The sequence below is a fragment of the Oryx dammah genome, unplaced genomic scaffold, assembly GCF_014754425.2.
Source record: "Oryx dammah isolate SB20612 unplaced genomic scaffold, SCBI_Odam_1.1 HiC_scaffold_10, whole genome shotgun sequence".
Classification (NCBI taxonomy): domain Eukaryota; kingdom Metazoa; phylum Chordata; class Mammalia; order Artiodactyla; family Bovidae; genus Oryx; species Oryx dammah.
In genome coordinates, this window is record NW_024070194.1 from 59,634,279 (window position 1) to 59,659,926 (window position 25,648).

Below are 25,648 nucleotides of genomic sequence, written 5' to 3' on the forward strand. Positions count from 1 at the left end.
CAGGATACTGGACACGCACTAGAAATTAAGGGACAAGCAAGTTAAAACAATCTTGTATTTATATATAGACTGCTATATCAAAACTTCATGGAGACTGCAAACCAGAACTACACTAGCTACACAAAAAAAGAAAAAGCAATCCACACACAACACTAAAGATAGTCATCAAATCATAAGAGGAGTGAACAAAAGGGGAAGGGAAGAAAAAAGACCTACAAAAACAAATCCAAAACTGTTAACAAACTGAAAATAAGAACATACATATTACCTTAGGGACTTTCCCAGCAGTCCAGAGGTTAAGACTCCACCTTCCAAGGCAGGGGACATGGGTTTGATCCCCAGTTGGGGAACTAAGGTCCACATGCTTCAGGGTGCAGCCAAAAATTAAAAGTAGTAATAATTACCTTAAATGTAAATGGATTAAATGCTTCCACCAAAAGACATAGACTGGCTGAATGGATACAAAAACAATATCCATATATATGCTGTCTATAAGAGATGCACTGCAGATCTAGGAACACACAGAGACTGGAAGTGAGAATGGACAAAGGTATTTCATGCAAATGGAAATCAAAAAGAAAGGTAAAATAGTAATACTCATATCACATAAAATAGACTTTAAAGGTTATCATCACAAGAGACAAGGAAAGACGCTACATAATGATCAAGAGATGAATCCAAGAAGAAGATATAACAATTGTAAGTACATGTATACCCAACATAAGAGCACCTCAATATGCATAATAGCCAATCCAAGAAGAAGATATAACAATTGTAAGCACATGTGTACCCAACATAAGAGCACCTCAATATACATAATAGCCATATAAGAGGAAACTGACAGGAACACAATAATACTAGAGGACTTTAACACCCTATTCTCATCAATGGACAGACAGATCATCCAGACAAAAAATCAATAAGGAAACACAGGCCTTAAATAACACATTAGACTTAATTGATATTTATAGGACATGCCATCTGAAAGCAGCAGAATATACTTTCTTTTCAAGTATATGTGGAATATTCTCCAGGATAGATCACATCTTGGGCCACAAGTCAAGCCTTGGTAAAGCTAAAAAAATTGAAATCAGGTATCTTCTCTGATCACAATGTTATGAGATTAGAAATCAAACACAAGCAAATAACTGTTTAAAAAATATATATATGAACACATGGAAGCTAAATGATATATTACTAAACAACCAATGGATCACTGAAGAAATCAAAGAGGAAATAAAAAAATACCTCTAGATAAATGACAACAAAAACACCACAATCCAAAGCCTACAGGATGAAAGCAGTTCTAACAGGGAAGTTTATAGCAATTCAATCTTGCCTCAGGAAACAAGAGAAATCTCAAACAACCCAACCTCTTACCTAAAACAATGAGAGAAAGAGGAACAAATAAAACCCAAAGTTAGTAGAAGGAAAGAAATCATAAAGATCAGAGCAGAAATAAAAACAATAGAAAAGATCAGTGAAACTAAAAGCTGGTTCTTTGAAAAGATAAACAAAATTGATAAACTTTGAGAAGAGAAGGGGAAAGGGCTCAAATCAATAAAACTAAAACTGAATAAGCAGAAGTTACAACTGATACCAGAGAAATACAAAGAATCATAAGAAATAGAATCATAGACAACTTATATGCCAATAAAATGGACAGCCTAAAGGTAATGGACAAATTCTTAGAAAGGTACAACTTTCAAGACTGAACCAGGAAAAAATAGAAAATATGAGCAGACCAGTCACAAGTACAGAAATTGAAACAGATTTTAAAACTTCCAACAAACTAAAATCCAGAGCCAAATAGCTTCACATACTTATAGAGAAGAGTTAACACTTATCTTTCTAAAACTCTTCCAGAAAATTGCAGAAGAAAGAACACTCCCAAGTCCATTCTCTGAGGCCATCACTCTGATACCAAAACCAAATATGCCACACAAAAAAGAAAATTACAGGCCAGTATCACTGATGAATATAGATGCAAAAATACTCAACAGAATACTAGCAAACCAAATCCAACCATACATTAAAAGTATCATACACCATGATCAAGTGGGATTTGTCCCAAGGATGAAAGGATTCTTCAATATCTACAAATCAATCAGTGTGATACACCACATTAAGAGACTGAAGAATAAAACCATATGATCATCTCAATAGATGTAGAAAAAGCTGTTGACAAAATTCAGCAGCCATTTATGATTTAAAAATGGGCATTGAGGGAAATTAACATAATAAAGGCCATATATGACAAATTCTAATTTCTTCAAGATAATTAGTACACCAAGGGAACATTTCATGCAAAGATGGACACAATAAAGGACAGAAATGGTATGGACCTAACAGAAGCAGAAGATATTAAGATGAGGTGGCAAGAATACACAGAAGAACTGTACAAAAAAGATCTTAATGACCCAGATAACCATGATGGTGTGATCTCTCACTTAGACCCAGATATCCTGAATTGTGAAGTCAAGTAGGCCTTAGGAAGCATCACTACAAACAAGCTAGTGGAGGTGATAGAACTCCAGCTGAGCTTTTTCAAATCCTAAAAGATGATGCTGTGGAAGTGCTGAACTCAATATGCCAGCAAATCTGGAAAACTCAGCAGTGGCCACAGGACTGGAAAAGGGCAGTTTTCATTCCAATCCCAAAGAAAGGCAATGCCAAAGAATGCTCAAACTACTACACAATTGCACTCATCTCACACGCTAGTAAAGTAGTGCTCAAAATTCTCCAAGCCAGGCTTCAGCAGTACGTGAACCGTGAACTTCCAGATGTTCAAACTGGTTTTAGAAAAGGCAGAGGAATCAGAGATCAAACTGCCGACATCCGTTGGATCATAGAAAAAGCAAGAGAGTTCCAGAAACACAACTATCTCTGCTTTATTGACTATGCCAAAGCCTTTGATTGTGTGGATCACAACAAACAGTGGAAAATTCTGAAAGAGATGGGAATACCAGACCACCTGACCTGCCTCCTGAGAAATCTGTATGCACATCAAGAAGCAACCATAGAACCAGACATGGAACAATGGACTGGTTCCAAATTGGGAAAAGAGTATGTCAAGGCTGTATACTGTCACCCTGCTTATAGAGTATATCATGTAAAATGCCAGACTGGATGATGCAAAAGCTGCAATCAGGACTATAGGAAGAAATACCAATAATCCCAGATATGCAGATGATACCACCCTTATGGCAGAAAGTGAAGAAGAACTAAAGAGCCTCTTGATGAAAGTGAAAGAGGAGAGTGAAAAAGCTGGCTTAAAACTCAACATTCAAAAAACTGAGATCATGGCATCTGGTCCCATCACTTCATGGCAAATAGATGGGGAAATTATGGAAACATTGACAGACTTTATTTTCTTGAGCTCCAAAATCACTGCAAATGGTGACTGCAGTCATGAAATTAAAAGGTGCTTGCTCCTTGAAAGAAAAGCTATAGCCAACCTAGACAGCATAGTAAAAAGCAAAGACATTACTTTACTGATAGATGTCTGTAGAATCAAAGCTATGGTTTTTCCAGTCATGTATGGATGTGAGAGTTGGACCATAAAGAAAGCTAAGCACCAAAGAATGTATGCTTTTGAACTGTGGTGTTGGAGAAGACTCTTGAGAGTCCCTTGGACAGCAGAGATCCAACTAGTCCATCCTAAAGGAAATCAGTCCTGAATATTCTTTGGAAGGACTGATGCTGAAGCTGAAACTCCAATACTTTGGTCACCTGATGTGAAGAACTGACTCATTTGAAAAGACCCTGATGCTGGGAAAGATTGAAGGCAGGAGGAGAAGGGGATGACCGAGGATGAGATGGTTGGATGGCATCACCGACTTGATGGACATGAGTTTGAGCAAGCTCTGGGAGTTGTTGATGGACAGCCCAGCATGCTGCAGTCCATGGGGTTGCAAAGAGTCAGACACGACCAAGCAACTGAACTGATGACAAACTCTCAGCTAATACTGTTCTCGACAGTGAAAAGCTGAAAGCATTCCCTCTAAGATCAAGAACAAGACAAGGGTGTCCACTATTGCCACTTTTATTCAACATAGTTTTGGAAGTCCTAGCCATAGCAATCAGAAGAAAAAAAAATAATAAAAGTAATCCAAATTGGAAATAAAACTGTCACTGTTTGCAGATGACATATTACAGAAAATCCTAAAGATGCTAACAGAAAACTACTAGAGCTCATCAATGAATTCAGTCAAGTTGCAGATGCAAAAGTAATAACAGAAACCTCTTGCAAGCCTATATACTGTCAACAAAAGAACAGAATTTAAGGAATTTAAGGAAGCAATCCCATTTACCATAACATCAAAAAGAATAAAACACCCAGGAATAAGCCTACCTAAGGAGGCAAAAGACCTGTAATTTGAAAACTATAAGGCTGATGAAAGAAACCTAAGATGATACAAACAGGTATACCATATTCTTGGATTGGAACTCTTCCAGGAAAACATAGGTAGAACACTCTGACATAAATTGTAGCAATATCTTTTTTGATCCCCCTCCTAGAGTAATGATAATAATAACAAAAATGAAAATGGGACTTAATTAAACTTAAAAGCTTTTGCACAGTGAAGGAAATCATAAAACAAAACAAAAAGACAACCCTCAGAATGGGGGGAAGTACTTGCAAACAAAGCAACTGACAAGGATTAATCGCCAGTGCATACAAACAGCTCATGCAGCTCTATTAAAAAAAAAAAATCAAAAAATAGGCAGAAGATATAAATAGACATTTCTCCAAAGAAGATATACACAGATGACCAAAAAGAACATGATGAGATGCTCAACATCACTAATTATCAGAGAAATGCAAATCAAAACTACAATGAAACATCACCTCACACCAGTCAGAATGGCCATCATCAAAAAGTCTATAAACAGTAAATGCTGGAGAGGGTGTGTAGAGGAGGGAATCCTCCTGCACTGTTGCTGTGAATGTAAATTGGTTTAACCACTATGAACAAGGGACTTTATGCAGGTTCCTTAAAAAACTAAAAATAGAACTACCATATGATCCAGCAATCCCATTCCTGGGCATATATTCAGAGAAAACCATAATTCGAAAAAATACATGCAACCCCGGTGTTCATTGTAGTGCTAGTTACAATAAGGAAGATGGAATCAACCTAAATGTACATCCACAGATGAATGGATAAAGCAGATGTGGTACATACATACAGTGGAATGTTACTCAGCCGTAAAAAAGACCAAAATAATGCCATTTACAGCAATGTGGATGGACCTAGAGATTACTGTAAGTGAAGTCAGAAAGAAAAAGACAAATACCATATGTTATCACTCATGTGGAATCTAATATTTTTAAGTGATATTTTAAATGAACTTATTTACAAAACAGAAACAGACTTATAGATTTCAGAAGCAAACTTAACAGTTACCAAAGGGGAAATATGGGGAGGGATTTATTAGAAGTTTGGAATTAACATACACACACTACAGTATATAAAATAGATAACTGTTAATAACAAGGACCTACAATATAGCACAGAGAACTACTCAATATTCTATGTGGGGAAAGAATCTGAAAAAGGATCAATATATTTATAACTGAATCACTGTGCCATAGTCCTGAAACCAACACAACATTGTAAATCAACTGTACTCCACTAAAGTTTTTTTTAATAAATAAAAATCAAGAAGTGAGGCAGAGAAAGGAAACGGTGGCTCCTTTGACAGTTTATATTTTTATTGTGCACCAGTGACTATATTTTCACACTTCTAACCTCTGTGTAAATCACCCTGAAGGCACCAGCTTTGACCCAAAACAGCAGAAATGACGGACTGTTGGCTTCCATGTTGCTATGTCAAAGTTTCTTCCAGGTGCCGAAGACTCAAGTGGGTGTTTAAGTTTTAGTCCATGAGAAACTCAGAGACTCACTATCTTCCCCTAGGAGAAAATAACCTGGGCTGTTTAAAGGACCACACACTAGCATTGAAAGGCGGCTTTCTCAGCATCATCAAAAGAAGCTGGGCCCCAAGTAAGCTAAGGATAGGATGCCATGAGCTACGCCACAGGGACTGCTCTGCTTTGTTCCGAAGTCTCTTGTGACTACAGCCAGCGGCCTCCGCACCACCGCCCCAATTTTGATCTCTTCAGGTTCCAGCTCCAAGGGCTTGCTTGGTCTGCTCTGACAATAACCAGTGCCAAGAAAGACAGTTACAGCCAATGGGGTGATTGCCTCAGAATCCTAAATCCTAAAGCAAGAACGCATGTGAAGGAAAGCCACAGTACTTGACATGGCGTGACAGTTCATCATCATCTGTCTGCCCCTCCCCATCTCTGCCTCTAGGACCACACGCTTCCCAGGCACCCCTGGCACTCACCACAGCCCCACTCCCTGCCTCACCAGAAACGTTCAGCCTTTTATTGGTATAGGTTTCTGTGACAAGACAGGAAATTACAGAATGTGTTTAACAGAAATCCAGTTTTCTGAGGATGCTTCTTATCATACATTGAATGTATGCAAACTATTCCTCAAAACATCTCCCAGGAGGTGGACATGAGAGACAAGAGGGACCTTGAGAGTCAGAGTCCAGTTCACTCACCTCACGTGTGACAGATCCGAGACTCCGGAGCCTCTCTTCTCACACTGCATCACACAGCTGGTGGCAGAGGCAAAACCTTACCTGGGTGGGGGGTGGGGAGGGGTGTATTTTTTTCTATTAATCTCAATATACTGGGATTTAGAAAGGTATGTAATAGTAACCAATGTTTGTTGAGTGTATACTATATGCCAGACCTGTTTTCAATTTTACACAAATTTGGCCATGTCATCCTGACCACTACCTTTGAGATGGGGGCTATTGCTACTTCCCTTGTGTAAGTGAAGTTACTTGACAGACAAGCTCTAACCTGTCCCACAGTTCTGACATGACAAAGCCAGGTTTCCAGTCTACAGTGCACATTTCTAACCTTCTGAATGTTTAGGACTTCCTTTAAAATAAGAAAAGAAAAAGGGATTTATTATCAAAAATTCATATTAATCCCATGAAAATGAACAAGGAAACATTCCACCACACTTCACTGACAAAAGCATGTAACGCAAAACAGCGTGGTGCTAAGACAATTCATTGAGTCTTGATTTAAAAGTTAAAAAAGTAATGAAATGACTTCAAACCACATTGGCAAAAACAACCAATTCATATTTCCTCCATCTGAGATGTATAGTTACTTCTGTAAATATAGTCTGTATTACTGTATCTTACACTATATAAACATTAAGACTGTTTATACAACAGCCCCAAGGAAGACGTCAATGCTTTCTGCTCCTTTCTGGGCTTGGGGTTCCTGATAGCTCTTTCTCCAGGAGCAACAGCTCCAAAATGCCATCCACCGCCCCCAACCCCCCCACCACTTCTAGCTTATAGGTGCTCACTGGGAAAGGCTTGAAGACATGGTATATAAAAGTAATTAAAACTGGTAAATGATGGAGACTGTGCATGCTTTGACAAGAGAATATCATGCCTCTCTGATAAGGCAGTTTGTTTATAAAAGCTAGCAACAGCCAAAGTAATATTTACTAAACTGTAATACATAAAGATAAATGAAATGAATCGATGGAGCTGAAGTCTTAAAAACTTTGGATTTTTAAACTCGAAAAGATTACCTTGCTTTCTTTTTTCTGTCAATTTTCAGGTTTTCTTTCCATGATCAGTAAATATTTTTGACTCTTCTGAACAGCATGCTGTTGTCTTTATAAATAAAACCACAAATTATCAAAATAATCACTTATCTCTGGTTAGAAATAATTGGAAAAGGCTGAAAATATTTTCTACATTCTAGCCTTTTATAAATGAAATCAGATGGTTTGCAAGAATATTTTCATTGCAGTCGTATAATCATTTTCTGCAAAATTGCAAAGAACAATTTTCATGGAGACTCTCCACTGACGTGGCTTAATTAGTAATCTGGATCCCTAATTTTTCTTTCATTTGCATCATTGTAGTTGTTTTAATTTCCCATACTTTTCACTTGTTGATGACAAGTTTTCAAACTGTCATTTCAAATATTTCATGATATAGGTGCAGACAAGTCTCATCCCTACGATTTGAACTTGACATGTAATTAGTGTGATCTGCATTAGCATAATAATGAATATGGAACTGAGGAAATAAAGAAGCTATTTTCCAACAATAATGGAATCACTTTCATGGCAACAAGTATCAGAACATGCATGTACAGATGTCTTGAATTTTTTTAAAAAAAAAAGGCAGAATGGTGCTTTAAAAAAAAAAAAAACGTTGTCAGATTCTGACAGCTGCTATGACTTGTTTTATTCTTTAATTCTTTCCTTTATTAATGGAAGGGCATCTTCCATTCATGGCTCCAGCAGTTTTGCCCCCTCTAAATGAGACAGAAATGCGAATCTCCCTGGTGGTCCATCTTTTCACAGCTGCGCTGCAATTCCAGTGTGACATCAAATTAGTAATTATAGCTGAGCAGACCGCTTTTTACAAATGACAGTCTTAGCATGCTGCCAGCAAGCAAGCTACCCAGCAGGGAATCCGGACAAGTAAAAGAAAACATAACTGGACTCAGTTGATTTCTGGGGGATTTGACCTGACTCTTTAAAACGCCCATGTTCTTGAGAGAGTGAGTGAGGCCTGGGGATTTACACAAATGTGCATTTTGTTCATCGTTCTGCACAGTTCTTCTCAAAACTCATGTCCGGTTTTATTAAGTAAAGCAAAGCCTGTGTAATGGAGTCATTGGGTCACAATAAGAAGATTCCTTTTAACATCTAACCTTCTCCCTGGAACCTATTTGAAAGAAAACAGCTGCCCTGCAATTGGCATTTGTATAACTATATTGGCAATAATCACTGTTGACACCTTGATAATGGGCTACAAAAAGCCGCCTGGTCTATTCTTAGGAATTGTGAATTGTGCTAGCAATTAAGTGACTGTCACCATCTCTGACATTGTACCTATTATTGACTGAAGGTTCAGGAAAATTCATCATTAATACCCTCACACCAAAAAAAAAAAAAAGCTTTCCTAAACCAGTTTTCAGCATTTCTTTTGTGATCTTTAACTTGTAACAAATCATAATTAATTCCCACCTCCAGCTGGTTCTTTGGGATGAGTGAAAGGCAAGGTAACAAAGACAGTGAGCTCAGAGCAGAAGGAACAGGGACAGCAGTGCGTTCTTCTGGGAATCCTCCTTTGCTATCAGTGAACAGTCGCTTCCTTTTCCGTGTCAGTGAATGACCAGTTAAAGGGAGGATGTCAAGGTTTTCAGGTCCTCAACTCAGCTAATGCTTTAACCTTCTGTAAAATCTCTTCTCTCTCCAGATGGAAGTGAATTATTTCCTTTGCCAGCCAGGGCTAGATACGCCTATCCCAGCACCCAAAGTACAGGGGAAATTTTCCCATCAGGCAGAAGTAGGGCCATCTGCCTGTCTCCTGGCCCTGAAATGCTGTATTAATATAAAAGTGGGCTTGGAGGGGAAAGGCACAAAACCAGAGCCTTAGCCAATCTGAGTCCCAACCCCTGCTCTGGCATTAATGGAAGTTTGGGGATAAATCATTTGACTTTGTCTTCATTCGTAAAATTAAAGGATCTCATTGGTCCTCATGCTTTATTGTTTGCACGAATCTCCTGTTTCAGGTGACTCTTTACCTCCTGCAAAGGTGCACCGCAGCCGACTTGACAGTCACCAAAGTCCTGTGTGCTCTGGCCATGGGTTATGGTGATTGCTGTTACTAATGGAAAAAAATGTTCTGAATTGTTACATAAGTCTGCAGATGTCTGAGCAAAGGCTTAAGAACCCTATGATGTAAACCATGGGGGTTATTCTGGGAAGTGGAGTTTTAAAGTTTGATTCCTTTGGAATTTGGTAAGAGTGGCATGTGAAGAGGAAAGATAACATGCAGTATAATTCCTGGGAGCTTCTTCCAGACGACAGCATTAGAGTGCTCAGGCCAGTCTGGGCTTATGGCAATGTATAAACACAGCTTCACTGAATGCAGTCAACTCAGATTATCCCAAGCGCACAGAAGCAGTGCTGTTAGATGTGGGAATTTCTGACAACTTATGCAGTTGATTCTTCAAAGAGTTGGAGCAGAGACACAACTTCCAAAATGTAATATGGCTTGAATTTAAGCCAACCTGCTGCAGATATATAATCAAACAATGAAGTTCTAATGTTCACTAAACTGGTATTAAACCAAAAACTATACAATTTAGCAAACTTCATGCATTTTCAGACTTTGACATGTTTTAGACTATCACCAGAGAAGGCAGTGGCACCCCACTCCAGTATTCTTGCCTGGAAGATCCCATGGACAGAGGAGCCTGGTCGGCTGCAGTCCATGGGGTCGCTAAGAGTCAGACATGACTGAAGTGACTTAGCAGCAGCAGCAGCAGACTATCACCATCAACATCCAGGCCACAGAATCTCCCAATCAGATGGAAACACATCAATTCTGTAGGGCTTGCACATGCTTCGTCTGTCACATCACAGCTCACAGAGGAAAGCCAAACCATCACCATGCCACTTAAATGGCCCTTCTGAGAAGTCTGGCAGTATTAGGAAAGGAGTAAGTTTCACTTTCTTAATATCAGCTTTTAGGGAAAATAAATAACCAACAGCTGGGTCCTGCCAGCCTTAACAATTCTAAATTGTAGAATTATGACAGGGCTTATCTGGTTTTGTGCTTCTTAGTTGCAGTGCTATTTCTCCAAGTATGTTGAGGTATATTCTCTTTCTACATTTACACAAAGAGGTTCAAAACAAAAATTATGTGAGACTTTCATATCCAGATGCTGGTCACAAATATATACATTCTCAACATGGAAATAACTAGTTATTAATGACATGTTGGATCATTTCCCAAGCTATGAACTTATGTAGACGTTCCGCTTATGTTTTTAAAGGTTATATGTACTTTTTTGTGAGAAAACACCTGTTATCTTTACTACTTCTGTTTGAACTTTACGCATATTCACTAATTTGCCTTTTCATGTATCAAGTTTGTGACTTGGATGTTTTGAGAAGCAGAACTGATTTTATTATAAAATCTTTAACCTCTCTTACTTACCCCCAAATTGATACCACATATGTGATGTTATTTAGGCAAATTATCTTTATCCCAGCTTTAATGTAAGGATTATCTAAAAAGTCTCTCCCTTACAGAAATATTTCTGGAGTATATCTTCAGGCCGCCAGACTCTGATTCTTATGACGTTACTTTGGCAAGCCTGATGAAAGGGGGTTCATTCTTTCTTTGCAAGTTTATTTTCATTTAGATGAGCTTGGACTAACAAGCAGTCCCTAACTTGAGACAATAACTAGTGCATATTTTTTATGCTGTGCATTCAGTTCCAAGTGTAACATGGCCCATCAGAGGGACTCCGGACAGCAATTCTGGACACCAGGGCTTACAATCAGACTTTTTAAAAACAGGTTGCCAATGAGCACGTTGAACAAAAATTCATTTCTTTCTGAAATACAAGTCCTTTAATCACAGAGTGCTATGCTATGCATCATCCTTTTCACTGAAACCTTCTGATGCCAGAATCCTGTTTGCAGTAAACACTCGAGTGTGATAGAAGTACATTCCATCTTCCTGTTAAGGTTTCCATCCTTAAATGTGACTGTATTATATAAATTTTGGCTCTGAGCATTTTAAGTACATGTATTTTTTAATTTTTCTGTTAGTAGCAATTTAATAGACTCTTTGTAAAACTTAATTGTAGAATGATGTTAAAAGCCAGTATATTTTAATTTGAATTCTGTATTTGAAGTTTTTGTCTGTAAATACAGATTTTAAATATTTGATTTTAAAAATGTTTGAGTCATCCAAAAGATATTTTAGTGACATTAAAAAACTAATGAAAATTTCCATGTAATTTCTGGCTTTACTAATAACTCTTACCACATCCAATATTATTAAACTCCACAAGAATGACAACAATCATGCACCAAGTTACAGAATCCAATGAAATATAACATATTACTAACAGGTTAACTTCTATTTGAAACAAATAGAAAATTTAAATCCTTTTAAAAAGTAAGCAAATTTTTGTTTTTGGAGAATGTGCAAAATTCAGTAATTTAAAATTTTAAACTTTATTAAAAGTGCTAAATACTTTTATATTAGAAGCGAATGTAAAGTGCAAATGCCTTGCACTTTCTAAAACTCTTTCTGCCATCCTAATGGAAGGAAGCAGAGCCCTCTGCTCCCAGGATCCATCATTTCTTTCTGGCCACCGCCTTCTGCTGAGCTGGCTACAGAGGCACAGTTCTGAAAACAATGCTCTGGGCTTTGTAGCTCTTAGTTATGAATACTTTTCCCTTTTTTACCTCAAACTGCTGGCCAAGTGTGTCCTAAGAGATCATTTACATCTTTTATTGTATCCTAGGGAATACTTACATATTCAGAAGTGTTTATACATTTAGAATACTGTCCACACATCGATTCTCTTTAAGCCCTGATGCACATAAAGCATCTTTGACAATGGCCAATATTGTTAACAGTGTGTTTCTTACTATTTAAGAATATGGACTTGCTGAGTGACAACCTGTAATACTGTGCTTTGAACAAAACCAAAAACTGGCACTCTCCTTGTGGCCCAGTGGTTAAGACTCAGGGCTTTCACTGCTGAGGGCCTCGATTTGATCCCTGGTCAGAGAACTACAGTCCCACAAGCCGCCTAGCATGGCCAAAAATAAATAAATAGGAGACTTTTCACCCAATAGTGTAGTTACAAAAAGCAAAGGAGGAATGTTTATCATGAGACAGTTTTCTTTTTACAGCTCACAGCAAAAAAAAAACAACAAAACTTTAGAAAGTGTTCCCAAGGAGCTTGCTACTCTCTAGTTTTGGGGGGGCGTTTTCTGGCTACCGAGATTTCAATTAGTGAATTTTTGCTTTAAGTCAGCAAAATCGCATTCACTAAGTTACCCAATATTATCATTTACTCTCTGAGAAAAATGAAACCCATGAAAAATTAAGACAAACTTCTGTCTTTGGCCATATATATAACTATTTTATTCCATATTAATAAATGCCATAAAATATACTTTATTACTCTAAAATTTTAACTTACCCAGTTACTGTAAAGCAACATTTTATTCTCACTTGGATTTCAGTGAAGCTTTCTGGCTAGGGAGAGCTTTTGCAGTGACCGGAGGTCTTTCTGGCCAAGAGAATTCAGTCAAGGTTTGGCGAGCAGCCAAGGCAGGGGCGTGCACAGCCTCTAATGTACCTTGTGTGACACAGTGAAGTGAAACAGCCTTGAGAACGTCACGGGAGGTGTTTGTACCTAATGAGAAAACCTGAAAACACAGGCAGTTTTAAACATGGCTTAGATTACTGATATTCCAAATTTAAAGAGCCTGTTTCTTCTAGAAAATCAGGGAGGATAGAAGTCTATATTCATTAGTAGGAAACACTTCGTAACAACATTGGTCATGGTCAGAACTGATGGGTAACTAAGATGCAAACTAACACCTCGTAAGTTCTCACTGCCAAGCACTGTGTGTTTCCTGTCTTTTCATTCAGTCGCTAACCCTACTGCTGCTGCTAAATCGCATCAGTCGTGTCCGACTCTGTGCGACCCCATAGACGGCAGCCCACCAGGCTCCGCCATCCCTGGGGTTCTCCAGGCAAGAACACTGGAGTGGGTTGCCATTTCCTTCTCCAATGCATGAAAGTGAAAAGTGAAAGTGAAGTTGCTCAGTCGTGTCTGACTCTTCATGTCCCCATGGGCTGCAGCCCACCAGGCTCCTCCGTCCATGGGATTTTCCAGGCAAGAGTACTGGAGTGGATTGCCACTGCCTTCTCCAAACCCTACTGGATAAGTGTTATTAATATTCCATTATATAGATGAGGAAACTGAAGCTTGGACGGATTGAGCAGCTGGGGCTAAACACCCCAGCTGTTACAAAAGTGTTAAATATGCCAACTTTTTATTTTAAATTTTGCTCTGGATTTATCAGTAATGAACTTTTTTCTAGATTCACACACACCATAATTGAGAATATGACCAGCAAATAACAAGAACATTTATATGTAACTCTCCACGTGGCAAGCAGAGCCCTAAGGTTTTTAACTGTACAAATGAGTGTAATACTCACAACAGTGTTGTCTGCTAATCCCTATTTAAAGGTGAGGAAGCCAAGCCACAGAGAAGGTTAAGTAACTCGCTCAAGTCACACAGCTAATAACTGGAGGAGCTGAGATACAACCCAGGTGGTGTGGTTCCAGCCTGTGCTCAAAAGTGCATGCTTCAATCTGTGTCCCAAGTAGAAACCTGGGCCATACTGACTCTAGCTGCAGGAAAGTACCAGGAATAGTCACTGTGCCAGTTTCATCCACACAACGAAAGCAAGATAGCTTGCTTACCAGGAGACCAGTGTTGCTCTGCTTATGCCTTTAGCTGTGTTTATACATTTACACATCACATCAGTAGAGATGAATGCCGTTTTGAGTCCAGCCCACCCCAGTACAGTCACTTCCTGTAAAAGGGATGTAGATGTGAGCTGTGCTGGCCTGGGTTTTACATGCCTCACTCCCCTGGCCAGGCCGGGCAGTGTAGGAAGGGCAGGACGCCTCGTCCTCCTTGGCACTGCCGCTTTTAAGCACCACGTGAGGTACTGGAGGCTCCCAATCTACACAACACTAGCTGGGAGAACTTTAACACAGAGCTAATAAATGAAGACTTAACCTACAACCACTTCAAAAAAGGTGACTGGCCGCTAGCTGGGAGCCAGCCTCCGAGTCCACAGTTCACAACTGTTTCTGAGCTGATGTCTTTAGCCCTAGTGGTTTCCTCCGCCCTCTAGCTAGTTCTGCGTTGACTTAGAAAGGCTATGAAAGATGCCCATTAAAGAACCAGACCCAGAGACTTCAACGCTTTCAAAGCTCCCCTAAGTGCAAATAATCTGCTGCTGCAAAGCAAGGGGTGGGATCGCTTGCTGCCCACAGTTATTTCTGTGCTGCTCTGTAGACATCACCTTTGTGGACAGTGTTAACACCAAGAGTTTATGATATTCATTAATTCACAGCAAAATAGTTTCCCTCATGTTTAAAAAAAAAAAAAGGTGCATCCTTAATATAAATGCTGCTCATTGTTAGAGGGACATATTGAAATTTATAAGAAGTCAAGCACCAGGCTTTTCTTGAGGGTGTCTTGTTGTCAGGTGGCTTCAGTTTTGTCATTCAGCTCTTAGTAGAAAACAGTGAAGCTCTATTTTAAAGAAAATATTTTCTCTCAACCTATAATACAGTTTTAAATCCACACCAGTTACTGAATGCTCCTAGCAACAACGACAACAATAAGTGCCACTCGCCTCCCTATTTAAACGTCACACAAGTTTTGGCCAAAATCTGTCATTCTGCTACAGGTAGAGTTGTGCTGAGGAGTACATGGCAACCCACTCTGGTATTCTTGCCTGGAGAATCCCATGGGCAGAGGGGCCTGATAGGTTACAGTCCATGGGGTCACACAGAATTGGACACAACTGAAATGACTTAGCATGCACACACAGAATTGTGCTAAAAGTCAGGCAGCCCAGGTTCCCATGTTAGCTCGGAAACTAGCTTACCAGCTCCACTTACCAAGCTGGGAGACCTTAGCTGTGTTATCTCACTTAACCCAGTTGCTCTGTCTGTAAAATGAGGATGGTGAGAATTAGGGTGGTTTTGAAGAGTAAATGAGATGATACACTTTAATAAATGGATGCATGTCAAGGGCTTAGCAGGGTCTCCCCTTCAGCATGTAGCCGGACAGCCTGCAGAGGTCCAGGAACTGGCCCCTGGCTAGTAAGGGGAGGATTAAGGCTAGGAACCTCAGAATTCATGTTTCTAAACCCTGGTGCTCCTAAGCAGTCTGCCATCCTGCTGACACCGGGCGGGGTGGGCATCTGTGGATCAGCGTTGGGTTCCTCTAACCACTGCCCTAAGGATCCACCTACACCTCTTGAGCCTTTCAGTAAGCCCTTAAGTCTCTTAACCAATCTGGTTGCCCTCTTTTGAACTTCATCCAATCTAAATACATCCCTAGTGCCTGGAAATTTCACAAGTAAGCCTCATAATATAGTACAGTGTGTCCAGAGTTTTATGAGGTAGGATTATATTCTCCCTGTCACATGAGGTCATTCTGCTGGGGTGACCCTAAAATGGCATCCATTCATCTCCATGCATGTGACTGGCGCCCCCAACACAGATTGTGTCATTTACTGCCTTGTCCTTAGCCTGTCAGCCCTGCCTTCAGGTTTGTCGCTCACAAACAAGAATCCCTCTCCTGTTCTTTGCTTACACTCATAAAATGAGTTGTGGAGTTTAGGCAGATCTGAATCCTTAATGCCCGCCCCCCGCCCCAAACACACACACACAGCCATCCCCTAAATGTAGACAAATGCCCATGTTGTCTACTTAGGGAATCCTGATCCTTCTGCGTCTCCTATGTTTGTATATAGATCTGGCTTCAGCACTTTCTGAAGCATTCCAGTTTTTACCTTTCCTGATGCTTAGCTTCTCACAGGCCTCTGAGTTTGTTAAAACTTCAGATCTTCACGTTTCATTCACTGTGAAATTTCATTGTTTCAGTTCCAATAACTTAGGGTCTATGTAACTGACTCAAACATTTAATAATCTTCACATTTAGAGTTTTCTTTCACATTTTACATTTTTAAATGATGAATGACCAACTTAGGCAGTTAATCCATCTGGACCCTGGTAAGTTTTTATGATGAAGGGTATTTCATTTCTTTAGACTGACTCAGCATAAAAGTATTTGAAAGTAGATCAGTCCTCAAGAACCATATTATGTATCTGTATGCCTTACGCACTGCCTTGTTTTCTTGCTTTCAGTGTCTCTCATATAAAATTACAAACTCCTTTAAGGATAGAAATGTTCACCTATTCATTTTTACAGTCCTGTACATGACAGTCATTCAGCAACCACTTATTGAATGGAATCTTTGGATTTCTGAGCTTTGCAAAGATAATCAGTTTGGCAGTAGTTATATCAAAATCAGAACTCACAAAACTGCAGATTTTCTCAAAGGTAAAATGACTAGCAAAGCTACTGATTTAGAACTGCATACTACACATGCACATGTGTGTCTACGATAGACATGAGTAGTTTACACACATGTGTATACCTTACAAAACAGGAAGAAAAAGTTGAGCAGTGCAGAGATTTGGAAGGTGGTTCAGCTTCCCTGGTGCTCAGATGATGAAGAATCTGCCTGCAAGGCAGGAGACCCTGGTTTGATCCCTGGGTTGGGAAGATCCCCTGGAGAAGAGAAAGGCAACCCCCTGCAGTATTCTTGCCTGGAGAATTATTCCATGGACAGAGAAGCCTGGCGAGTGCGACTTGAGCCACTAACACTTTCACTTCTTTTTTCAGTAAACACATGTACCAAGTGAGTTTTTTGTACCTCTGAATGAGGGGAGGCAGTATGGAGACCAGGATGGAGAATATTTTCTTTCCTTGGGTTTTTTCCCCCATTTGGTTCACACTTAGGGAAAGGAGGCATTCATTAGTATACTAGAAAGGCAAGGTATTATGTTGAATTCCTTTCAACTGGAAGAAGAGGAATGGTTGTTCTTTACAAGGTCAGTCAAAAGGAGGGAGGAGGGCTTTTGAACTCTCCAAGAATGCAGGTTGCACAAAAGTGAGTAATACACACTACTTTAAAGCTAGGTTGTTTTTGGTTTTTTGCTTACGAACCATATTTTGATAATCACCCATTACTTTGTGTTGGTCAGCATAAGTATAGTTTAGTTGCCAGCTCACTACCATCCTGTTTAAAGGGTAGACGTCTCATCTTAATATGCTTTATGCCAGAAGACATTTTTCTTCAATATTATCCAAAAGAAAAGAGGATTTCCTTCTTGGAGTGGTGTGCTGGATGGTTTAGAAGGGCAGATGGCTAACCTCTGGCTGCATATTCTCCCCAACTTAGATTTATACATGATTATGGATGGTGCTTTTCTGAGCGAGATACATTTTATCTTGAACCCAGATGAACATGAACCCAGCAAAGGCTACCCCAAAAGTGTGTGTGTGAGGAGTTGGGTTGAACCAGTAAGAAAACTGAAGGTTCCTGAGAAAGAATTTCAAAAATACTGATTCTATACTTAGAAGACTTCTTGTGAATCTAAGAAAACCGTCAGGTTCATTCTTAGGAAACCATGAAATCTGTTACAAAAGCCTTATAATATGGAGTATGCTGGACCCTCCATTCCTAGTGGGAATGCTTCCAGTAGTCATAGCTCACTGGCGCCCCCTTGCGGCACTCAAGCCACCTCACATGTTGTTGCCTTTGGTAAGACCCCTCAGGGAGCAGGGCAACTCAGCCTCCGGGGTGGAAACTTAACCTCCAGGATTGGAGAGCGTAGGAGTCCTTTAGATTTTTGTCAAGCTCTTTCCTTATTCTTTTTCCCAATTTCTCAATTTTTTTTTTAGGCCAAAGAACTGCCAACTCTAAAGGATAATGATTTCATTAATGAGGGTCAGAAGATTTATATTGATGACAACAACAAAAAGGTATTCCTGGAAAAGCTGAAGAAGGATGTAGAGGTAAGGAAAAAAAAAGAAAAAAATCAATATAAGAGATGGCCCCTTGTATGAATGTCAACACTGCTGGGTTTTTAGAAGCTTTTAAAACCATCTATTTGTATCTGAAACCAAGGCAGAAATATATGTTGTACATTAGCCAAAGCAGCTATAAACAGGTGTAGCTCATATGTGATCTGATTTAAAAGAGAAGTGTGCTGATTCAGCAGCTCCCTCCTTCAGAGGACAAACGAAAGCAGGCATACGGTGTCTTCTGCTGGTGTCCCCTCCCCCAGGGTCCCATCTTCTTGGTTGTGGGGGTAGCCTGTGCGAGGTTACAGCCCCTTCAGACCCACTGCCTTTCCCTGCCCCCCAGCAACCAGGGCCGGGGTGGAGGGGAGAGGACTGACTGCATCCTGTCAAAGACCAGAGCATGTTGACAAGTGTATGGTAACTGTTTGAATTTGGGGTTTTCTCCATCTGAACCACAGCTGGGTGTCAGAAAACACCAGCCTCAATAACATTGCCACCAGCCTCTATGACATCAGCATCGTTGGGCCCATCAAGTCAGCCTTGCACAGCATGGGAACAGCACAGAGGCCATTTAGGACACCAGGGTCAAGGGGGAATGCTGTGAGAAATAAAATACTATGTGGAAGTGGCCTTTTAGTCTATAAAGGAGTTCTCTTTGTAAATATTGTTTTAAGTATTAAAAATACACCTTTCCCTATCTTTTATTTATTGTAAAGGCAGTGCAGTTCTCCCAATGAACTTCTTTATATAAATCTACTAGAAATAAATTCAGGAAAAAAGTTCTTTTTTTGAAGTGTGTTAGGTTACAGAACAGTGCAGAGAGAGTTCTAATTTAGACAGTAACTAAGCTACAGTATTCTTAGCTGTTACTTTTGTTCATGTGTGCATTTTTTGTTTTTGTTAACTTGGAAATACAGTTCCCCACATACCAGTACAGATCTGCTACTTACAAAGGCTTTGTGAAAAGATTCTTTCTTGTGTCATTAAAGACAAAATGACTTGGGAATTTCCTGGCCATCCAGTGGTAAGGCCTCAGCGCCTTCACCACCAGAGCCCAGGTTCGATCACTGGTCAGGGAACTAAGACCTGGCAAGCAGTGCAGCATGGCCAAAAAAATTGAAACAAAACAAAAAAATGACTTAAGCCAAGAACAAACAAATGTCACGGATTAGATTATATCCCCCATGAGGGCAGAAGCAGTATTATAATTTTCTTTTTAATCTCCTAACATCTTTCATTTAAAGACACATAGACCAACCAAATTAGTTCATGATTATTTTTAGGTTATAAGTTACTTTAAGAAATTTTTTTACATTTTAACCTATATCATATATATGCTTTGATTAGAACCTAGATATTGGTTATTTGTAAAGAGGACCACCAAGTGTCTTGTTAAAAAGTGGTTTTTCTCCAGTTTCTCATTATTCAGCATTTATTTTTCCTCAGTTGTCAGCAGTTTTTATTAAAATGCATATTAGTTAAGTATTTCCCTTTTACTTTGGGGTCAACTCGATCTGATAACTAAGTGCCATAGGTAGACATACTATTTGGGGGTTTTATTCATTATCCTGAAAGGCTTTGATCATGAGAAGTAATACTGCTTTAGCAGTTATAGTAAATAGCCCTTAGGGATATCTCATCTGCTTGCAAAAATGTTTTTTATCTGTTTTTCCTCTCAGCTGTATATCACTCTGATTTTTAGACTCCAGAAATTATGTAACTGAAGCCATTCAAATTTACCATTGAACTACACAAGGATTCTCTTTGCCTTTTCATTGTCTCTAATAGTGTTGTTGATTAGAAGATTTGGTTAATTTTAATCCCATCCATGGCTCTCCCACTTAGCTGTTTTGTTTAAATGGAGGCAGGGCATAAAGCATTCTTTCCTTTTAATAAAATTCTCAATGGTTGGTAAGTGTCTAGTTTTGAAAATCATGCAGAAGCATTATTAATTTTTTAAGCAGGTAATTATGGTAAAGTAGCTTGACAGCTGATAGAATGTAATCTAGTTTCATTTTCCATCAGTTCCATGCTTGCTAATTTAGCTGGCTGGTCTGTTTAAGTACAGGATGGGGTAGGGGTGGGGGGTGACTTAATGTTTTAAGTAAAAAATGAATTCATTACAGCTCAAATATTTCTGTAGGAAAATAAGAACCTAGCCAGCTTTTCTCTGCATTTGAAATTCTGTTCTATTTATATGCTGGTCAAAGTAGCAAAGTACGTTAGTTCTGATAGCTTTACATGTGAGCATATGTGAGAGCCCTTTTCCCCAAAGAAAGCACTTGATGGAGAATGGAAGGTCACTTTTGCCCTCTGACTCTCTTCCTGTCAGCTTTGACCGTGACCATGGAGGGCTGGTCCTCATCTCTCATTGGTTCACACTGGGATCCAAATTTCACACAAGAGACTATGCTTTGTGTCCCATGGCATCCACCCCATCACACGCCATCTCATGCCTCACATTTTTTGGGGGGGTTGGCGTGGAGGGGAGGACTGCTGCTGCTAAGTCGCTTCAGTCGTGTCTGACTCTGTGCGACCTCATAGACGGCAACCCATCAGGCTCCCCTGTCCCTGGGGTTCTCCAGGCAAGAACACTGGAGTGGGCCATTTCCTTCTCCAATGCATGAAAGTGAAAAGTGAAAGTGAAGTCGCTCAGTCGTGTCCAACTCTTAGCGACCCCATGGACTGCAGCCTACCAGGCTCCTCCATCCTTGGGATTTTCCAGGCAAGAGTACTGGAGGGGAGGGAGCAGCTATCAAATCACCCATGACATTTTCCACAGAACCAGACTAAAAAACCCTCTAAAATCTATATGGAACCTTTAAAGACTCAGAATTGCCAAAGTAATCCTGAGGAAAAAGCACAACACTACAAAGCCTGTTGTTCAGTCACCAAGTCGTGTTCGACTCTTCACGACCCCATGGACAGCAGAACGTCAGGCTTCCCTGTCCCTCATCATCTCCTGGAGTTTGCCCAAGTTCATGTCCATTGAATCCAAAGCTACAGTAATCCAAACAGTGTGGTACTGGCACAAAAACAGACATACAAATCAATGGAATAGAACAGAGAGCCCAGGGAAAAAACCAACACACCTATGGTCAAAGCAGACAAGAATATAAAATGGGAAAAAGATCATCTGTTCAGCAAGCGGTGCTAGGAAAGTCGGACAGCCGCATATAAATCACTGAAGTTAGAACACACCATCACGCCATGCCTAAAAATAAAATGGCTTAACAACATAAAGATATGACCATAAAACTCCTAGAAGAGATCATAGGCAAAACATTCTCTGACATAAATAGTACCAGTGTTTTCTTAGTCAGCCTCCCAAGGCAATAGAAATAAAAAAACAAATGAGACCTAATCAAACTTAACAAGCTTTTGCACAACCAAGGAAACCATAAACAAAATGAAAAGACAGCCTACAGAATGAAAGACAATATTTGCAAATGATGCGAACAAGGGCTTAATTTCCCAAATATATAATCAGTTCATACAACAACAAAAACACAAGCAACCCAATCGAAAAATGGGCAGAGTATCTAAATAGACACTTCTCCAAAGATGACATACAGAGTTTATTAACAGCTCTTTGCTGCTGCTGCTGCTGCTGCTAAGTCGCTTCAGTCGTGTCCGACTCTGTGCAACCCCATAGAGGGCAGCCCACCAGGCTCCCCTGTCCCTGGGATTCTCCAGGCAAGAACACTGGAGTGGGTTGCCATTTCCTTCTCCAATGCATGAAAGTGAAAAGTGAAAGTGAGGTCGCTCAGTCATGCCTGACTCTTAGCGACCCCATGGATTACAGCCCACCAGGCTGCTCCTTCCATGGGATTTTCCAGGCAAGAGTACTGGAGTGGGGTGCCACTGCCTTCTCCAACAGCTCTTTAGCCATACAGTTTTCAATAAGTGTTTGTAACAGGGCTCGTAAAGGAAATACTAGCTCAGATTTGGCATAATGAAGAATGAATTATGAGGAAAGCGGGTTAGGTGGGATATTCTGAGGGACAAATAAGCTGATCAAGGTCTGGCGGACAGTTATTAAGTTGGAAAGCAAGGGAACCTAAAGATTTTAAATCTTCATGGTTTGAAATTTTATATATTTAAAAATCACTAATTTGAGTTAGAAGTTTAAAGGAATGAGCAGAAGACAGTAAATGTGTTTAAGTTCCAAATATTAGCTGGAGACACACCTCCGGGCAGCCCTGAATCCCTCTTCTTGGGGCCTGTCATCTTCAGCCCACAGTAGTTTTGAGATGTCCTACAGCGACTTTCCCCAGCAAGAATCTCAGGTCTACTGCCTATTGTGTTTCCCTCTACTTTAGAAGAGATTTTAAACGACGTTTTGTGATAAGAGCTGGGGCATCAGTACAGGCTGTTCAACACATTCGCCTCTTGGCATATGTCACCTGAACCGGTATATTTCAGTTACGTACTTGATGGAAAAAAGGCTTTTACCACAGTAACAACAGGGAAAGTTATAAAAAACCACTTCCACTGCTACATGCAAGGTACTTTTCATTGCCCCCACTACATTCTCTCTAATCCCTTCTCCACCACTGTGGTCCCATTTTATAATTAGAATAACTGAGGTTCAGAGTAGTGAATTCATCATCAAGACACGGAGTGAATAGGTTCATAAATACCATTTTTCATGGAACAGAGGCGAGGATGTAGAGATCAGATTTGTGGACACAGATGGGAACAGACAGGGTGGGAGGAACTGAGAGCGCCGCACTGACATATATACAGTACCGTGTGTAAAACAGACAGCTAGTGGGAAGCAGCTGTAGAGCACAGGGTGCTCAGGTTGGTGGGAAGGGGGGTGAGAGGGAGGGAGGCTCACGAGGGAGGAGATGCATGTATACATGTGGCTGATTCACGATGCCCTACAGCAGAAACTAACACAACATTGTAAAGCAGTGGTCTCCATTAAAAAAAAATTCCATAAAAGATGGAGCAAGTAACCTCAGATTTAACTGCCCATCTGACTCCAAAACTTAACTTTTATTTAAGATGATCTGATTCTTCAGTGGGTCACGTGATCAGCAAAAGCTATACGTTTAACTCCTGTGCTGTCCTTGGTCTTCTTCATTTGACTCAGTCACACAGATTTGAAGACTTACATAATCCCCATTTCTTATATAGTCCCCACTTGGGGCTGCAACTCACCTCCTTAGTCTTGGGTATGTCAGAACAACTTCTTACCAGGAGATGCATTTTTTATCTCACTGATACTTTACTGGGTGATGCTGGGAGCTAACTTCGCTTTTATTATTGAATACAAATGTTTCCTTTCTGGGTAAGGAGTCCAAACAGTGGTCAGACCACAGATCAGAGACGCAAGAAAGGAGCTCTGGGCCGGGCTGACCTTGTGAGTAGCACAGGTGGGTGTGAAGACTCACTCTACTTCGTGGGGCAGTACAGCCCAGGCTGTTACCCTTTCCCTGCCTGACCTTTGGCACGTTAATTACAGGCAGCCCCTTTTGTACTCTCCAAAACACTCGAAAGTGGATTTGTACCTCATCCATCTGAAAGTCAAACGGACCTATATGTACAGAGAGACTCTGCTCTGCAGAGCAAAGATAATGTTGTAAATGACTTCATTTTGCTTCCAGTGGGTGCTGCCTCTTGCAGTCTCATAGGAAGATTTTTTGTTGCTGCTTTATTCTTTTTATTTGGTTTAAGGGGTTGTTTTTCTTAGAGGAAGGGGTCAGGGGAAATTAGAGGAAAGGGGGACAGGGGAAGTAGCAGCAGGCAGCCTATTCACTTGTTCGGTAAATATCGAGTAGCTACATCACTTACCTGGGAGTCAGGAGGGCAGCGATGGTGTCACCAAACCAGGTTCGTTTGTGCCCAACCTGGAGCCAGTCAGACGCCGAGATGCCGAGGTCTGCAACAGAAGGTTTATTCTCAGGGCAGCCAAGCAGAAAGAGCAAATCTCTAGTCCGCCTCCCCAAGCCAGGGGCTCACTGGAGGAGGTGTTTACCGAGGGGCAGGGCGGTCTGAGGCGTAGAGCGTAGGGAAAGAAGATTGGGAAAAGGTGCGGGAGTCCTCGTTCGGCGCAGGCGTAAACCAGGCTACTGACCTCTGCACGATCCAAAGGTGGGGCTGGCCATCCTCGCACCTGTGAAAGGACCCTCACGCATGCCCAGATGAACGGTCGGTGGGTCTATCCAGCCTTAACCCGCTCATCTGGAACTCGACAGAGCTGATTCCAAGTTCCTAGAAAAGAACCAGGCAGACACATTGTTCCGGCTACATACCCCTTGGGGGACTTGCGAGTCTTAAACTACCTTGATTAGTGAAGGCAGGTGAGATGATCTGACTAATCATAATGCAGTTTCAGGGGCAAAACCTGCCAGAGTCCCTGCCCCCGGGGGCCTGCAGTGTTTGGGGAATATAGAGAAGTTTCTCAAATAATTTAATAAAATGAAAAAAAAAAAGTGAAAGTGTTAGTCACTCAGTGTTGTCCAATTCTGGATTCCATGGACGGTAGCCCTCCAGACTCCTCTGTTCATGGAATTCACGTGTGCAGCTAAGCCAGGTGTCCTTAGGGCACACATGTGTGCAGGGCACACATGCCCAGGCAGGAGTTGCAACAGGCTTCCAAGAGCAACGGCCCTGCAGCCGAGACCTCACGATCTCATGGGAAGTAAAGGGCCAGAGGCCAAAACAGAATGCAAGATGGCCTGAGGGGTGATGAGACCAAACTATCTAGGTCCCATGGACCACGTGAGATTTTGTTTCTACCCTTTGAGAAAAGAGGCCCCATCGAAAGGCATGACAAGATGAAATGCGTCCCTCGCCAGAGGACCAGAAGGGGAAGTCCGACAACATGCAGTCCTTGCCACTTCCTAGGGACCTTCCAAGGGCCAGAGGAAGCAGGGAAGGGGAGAAGGGGGCTTGTGCCTTGTCGCCCTACAAGCTGAGCAGGACCAGGCCTGGCCAAGCCCCACCCACCCTGCACCCACTACACACTCATGGGTAGGAGATGTTGCCACGTGGCAATCCACATCTCCAGCTGTGCCCACACCTCTGGAGGGCATCCATTGTGGGCACTGGGGGCGA

The 25,648-nt window shown here is 40.8% G+C and overlaps 1 protein-coding gene and 1 long non-coding RNA gene across 2 annotated transcripts in view; both read left to right on the forward strand.

Annotated features, from left to right (window-relative positions):
• PIP4K2A (phosphatidylinositol-5-phosphate 4-kinase type 2 alpha) overlaps positions 1-25,648 on the forward strand; it is a 183,145-nt gene that overhangs the window by 150,499 nt on the left and 6,998 nt on the right. The window contains exon 7 of the mRNA XM_040248576.1: positions 18,458-18,571. Coding sequence (XP_040104510.1) covers positions 18,458-18,571 — 114 coding nt within the window. The remainder of the gene's footprint in view (positions 1-18,457; positions 18,572-25,648) is intronic.
• Positions 193-1,950, forward strand: LOC120869317. Its single transcript, XR_005722520.1, has 2 exons — positions 193-234; positions 1,355-1,950. It is a non-coding gene; the product is annotated as an uncharacterized LOC120869317 (long non-coding RNA).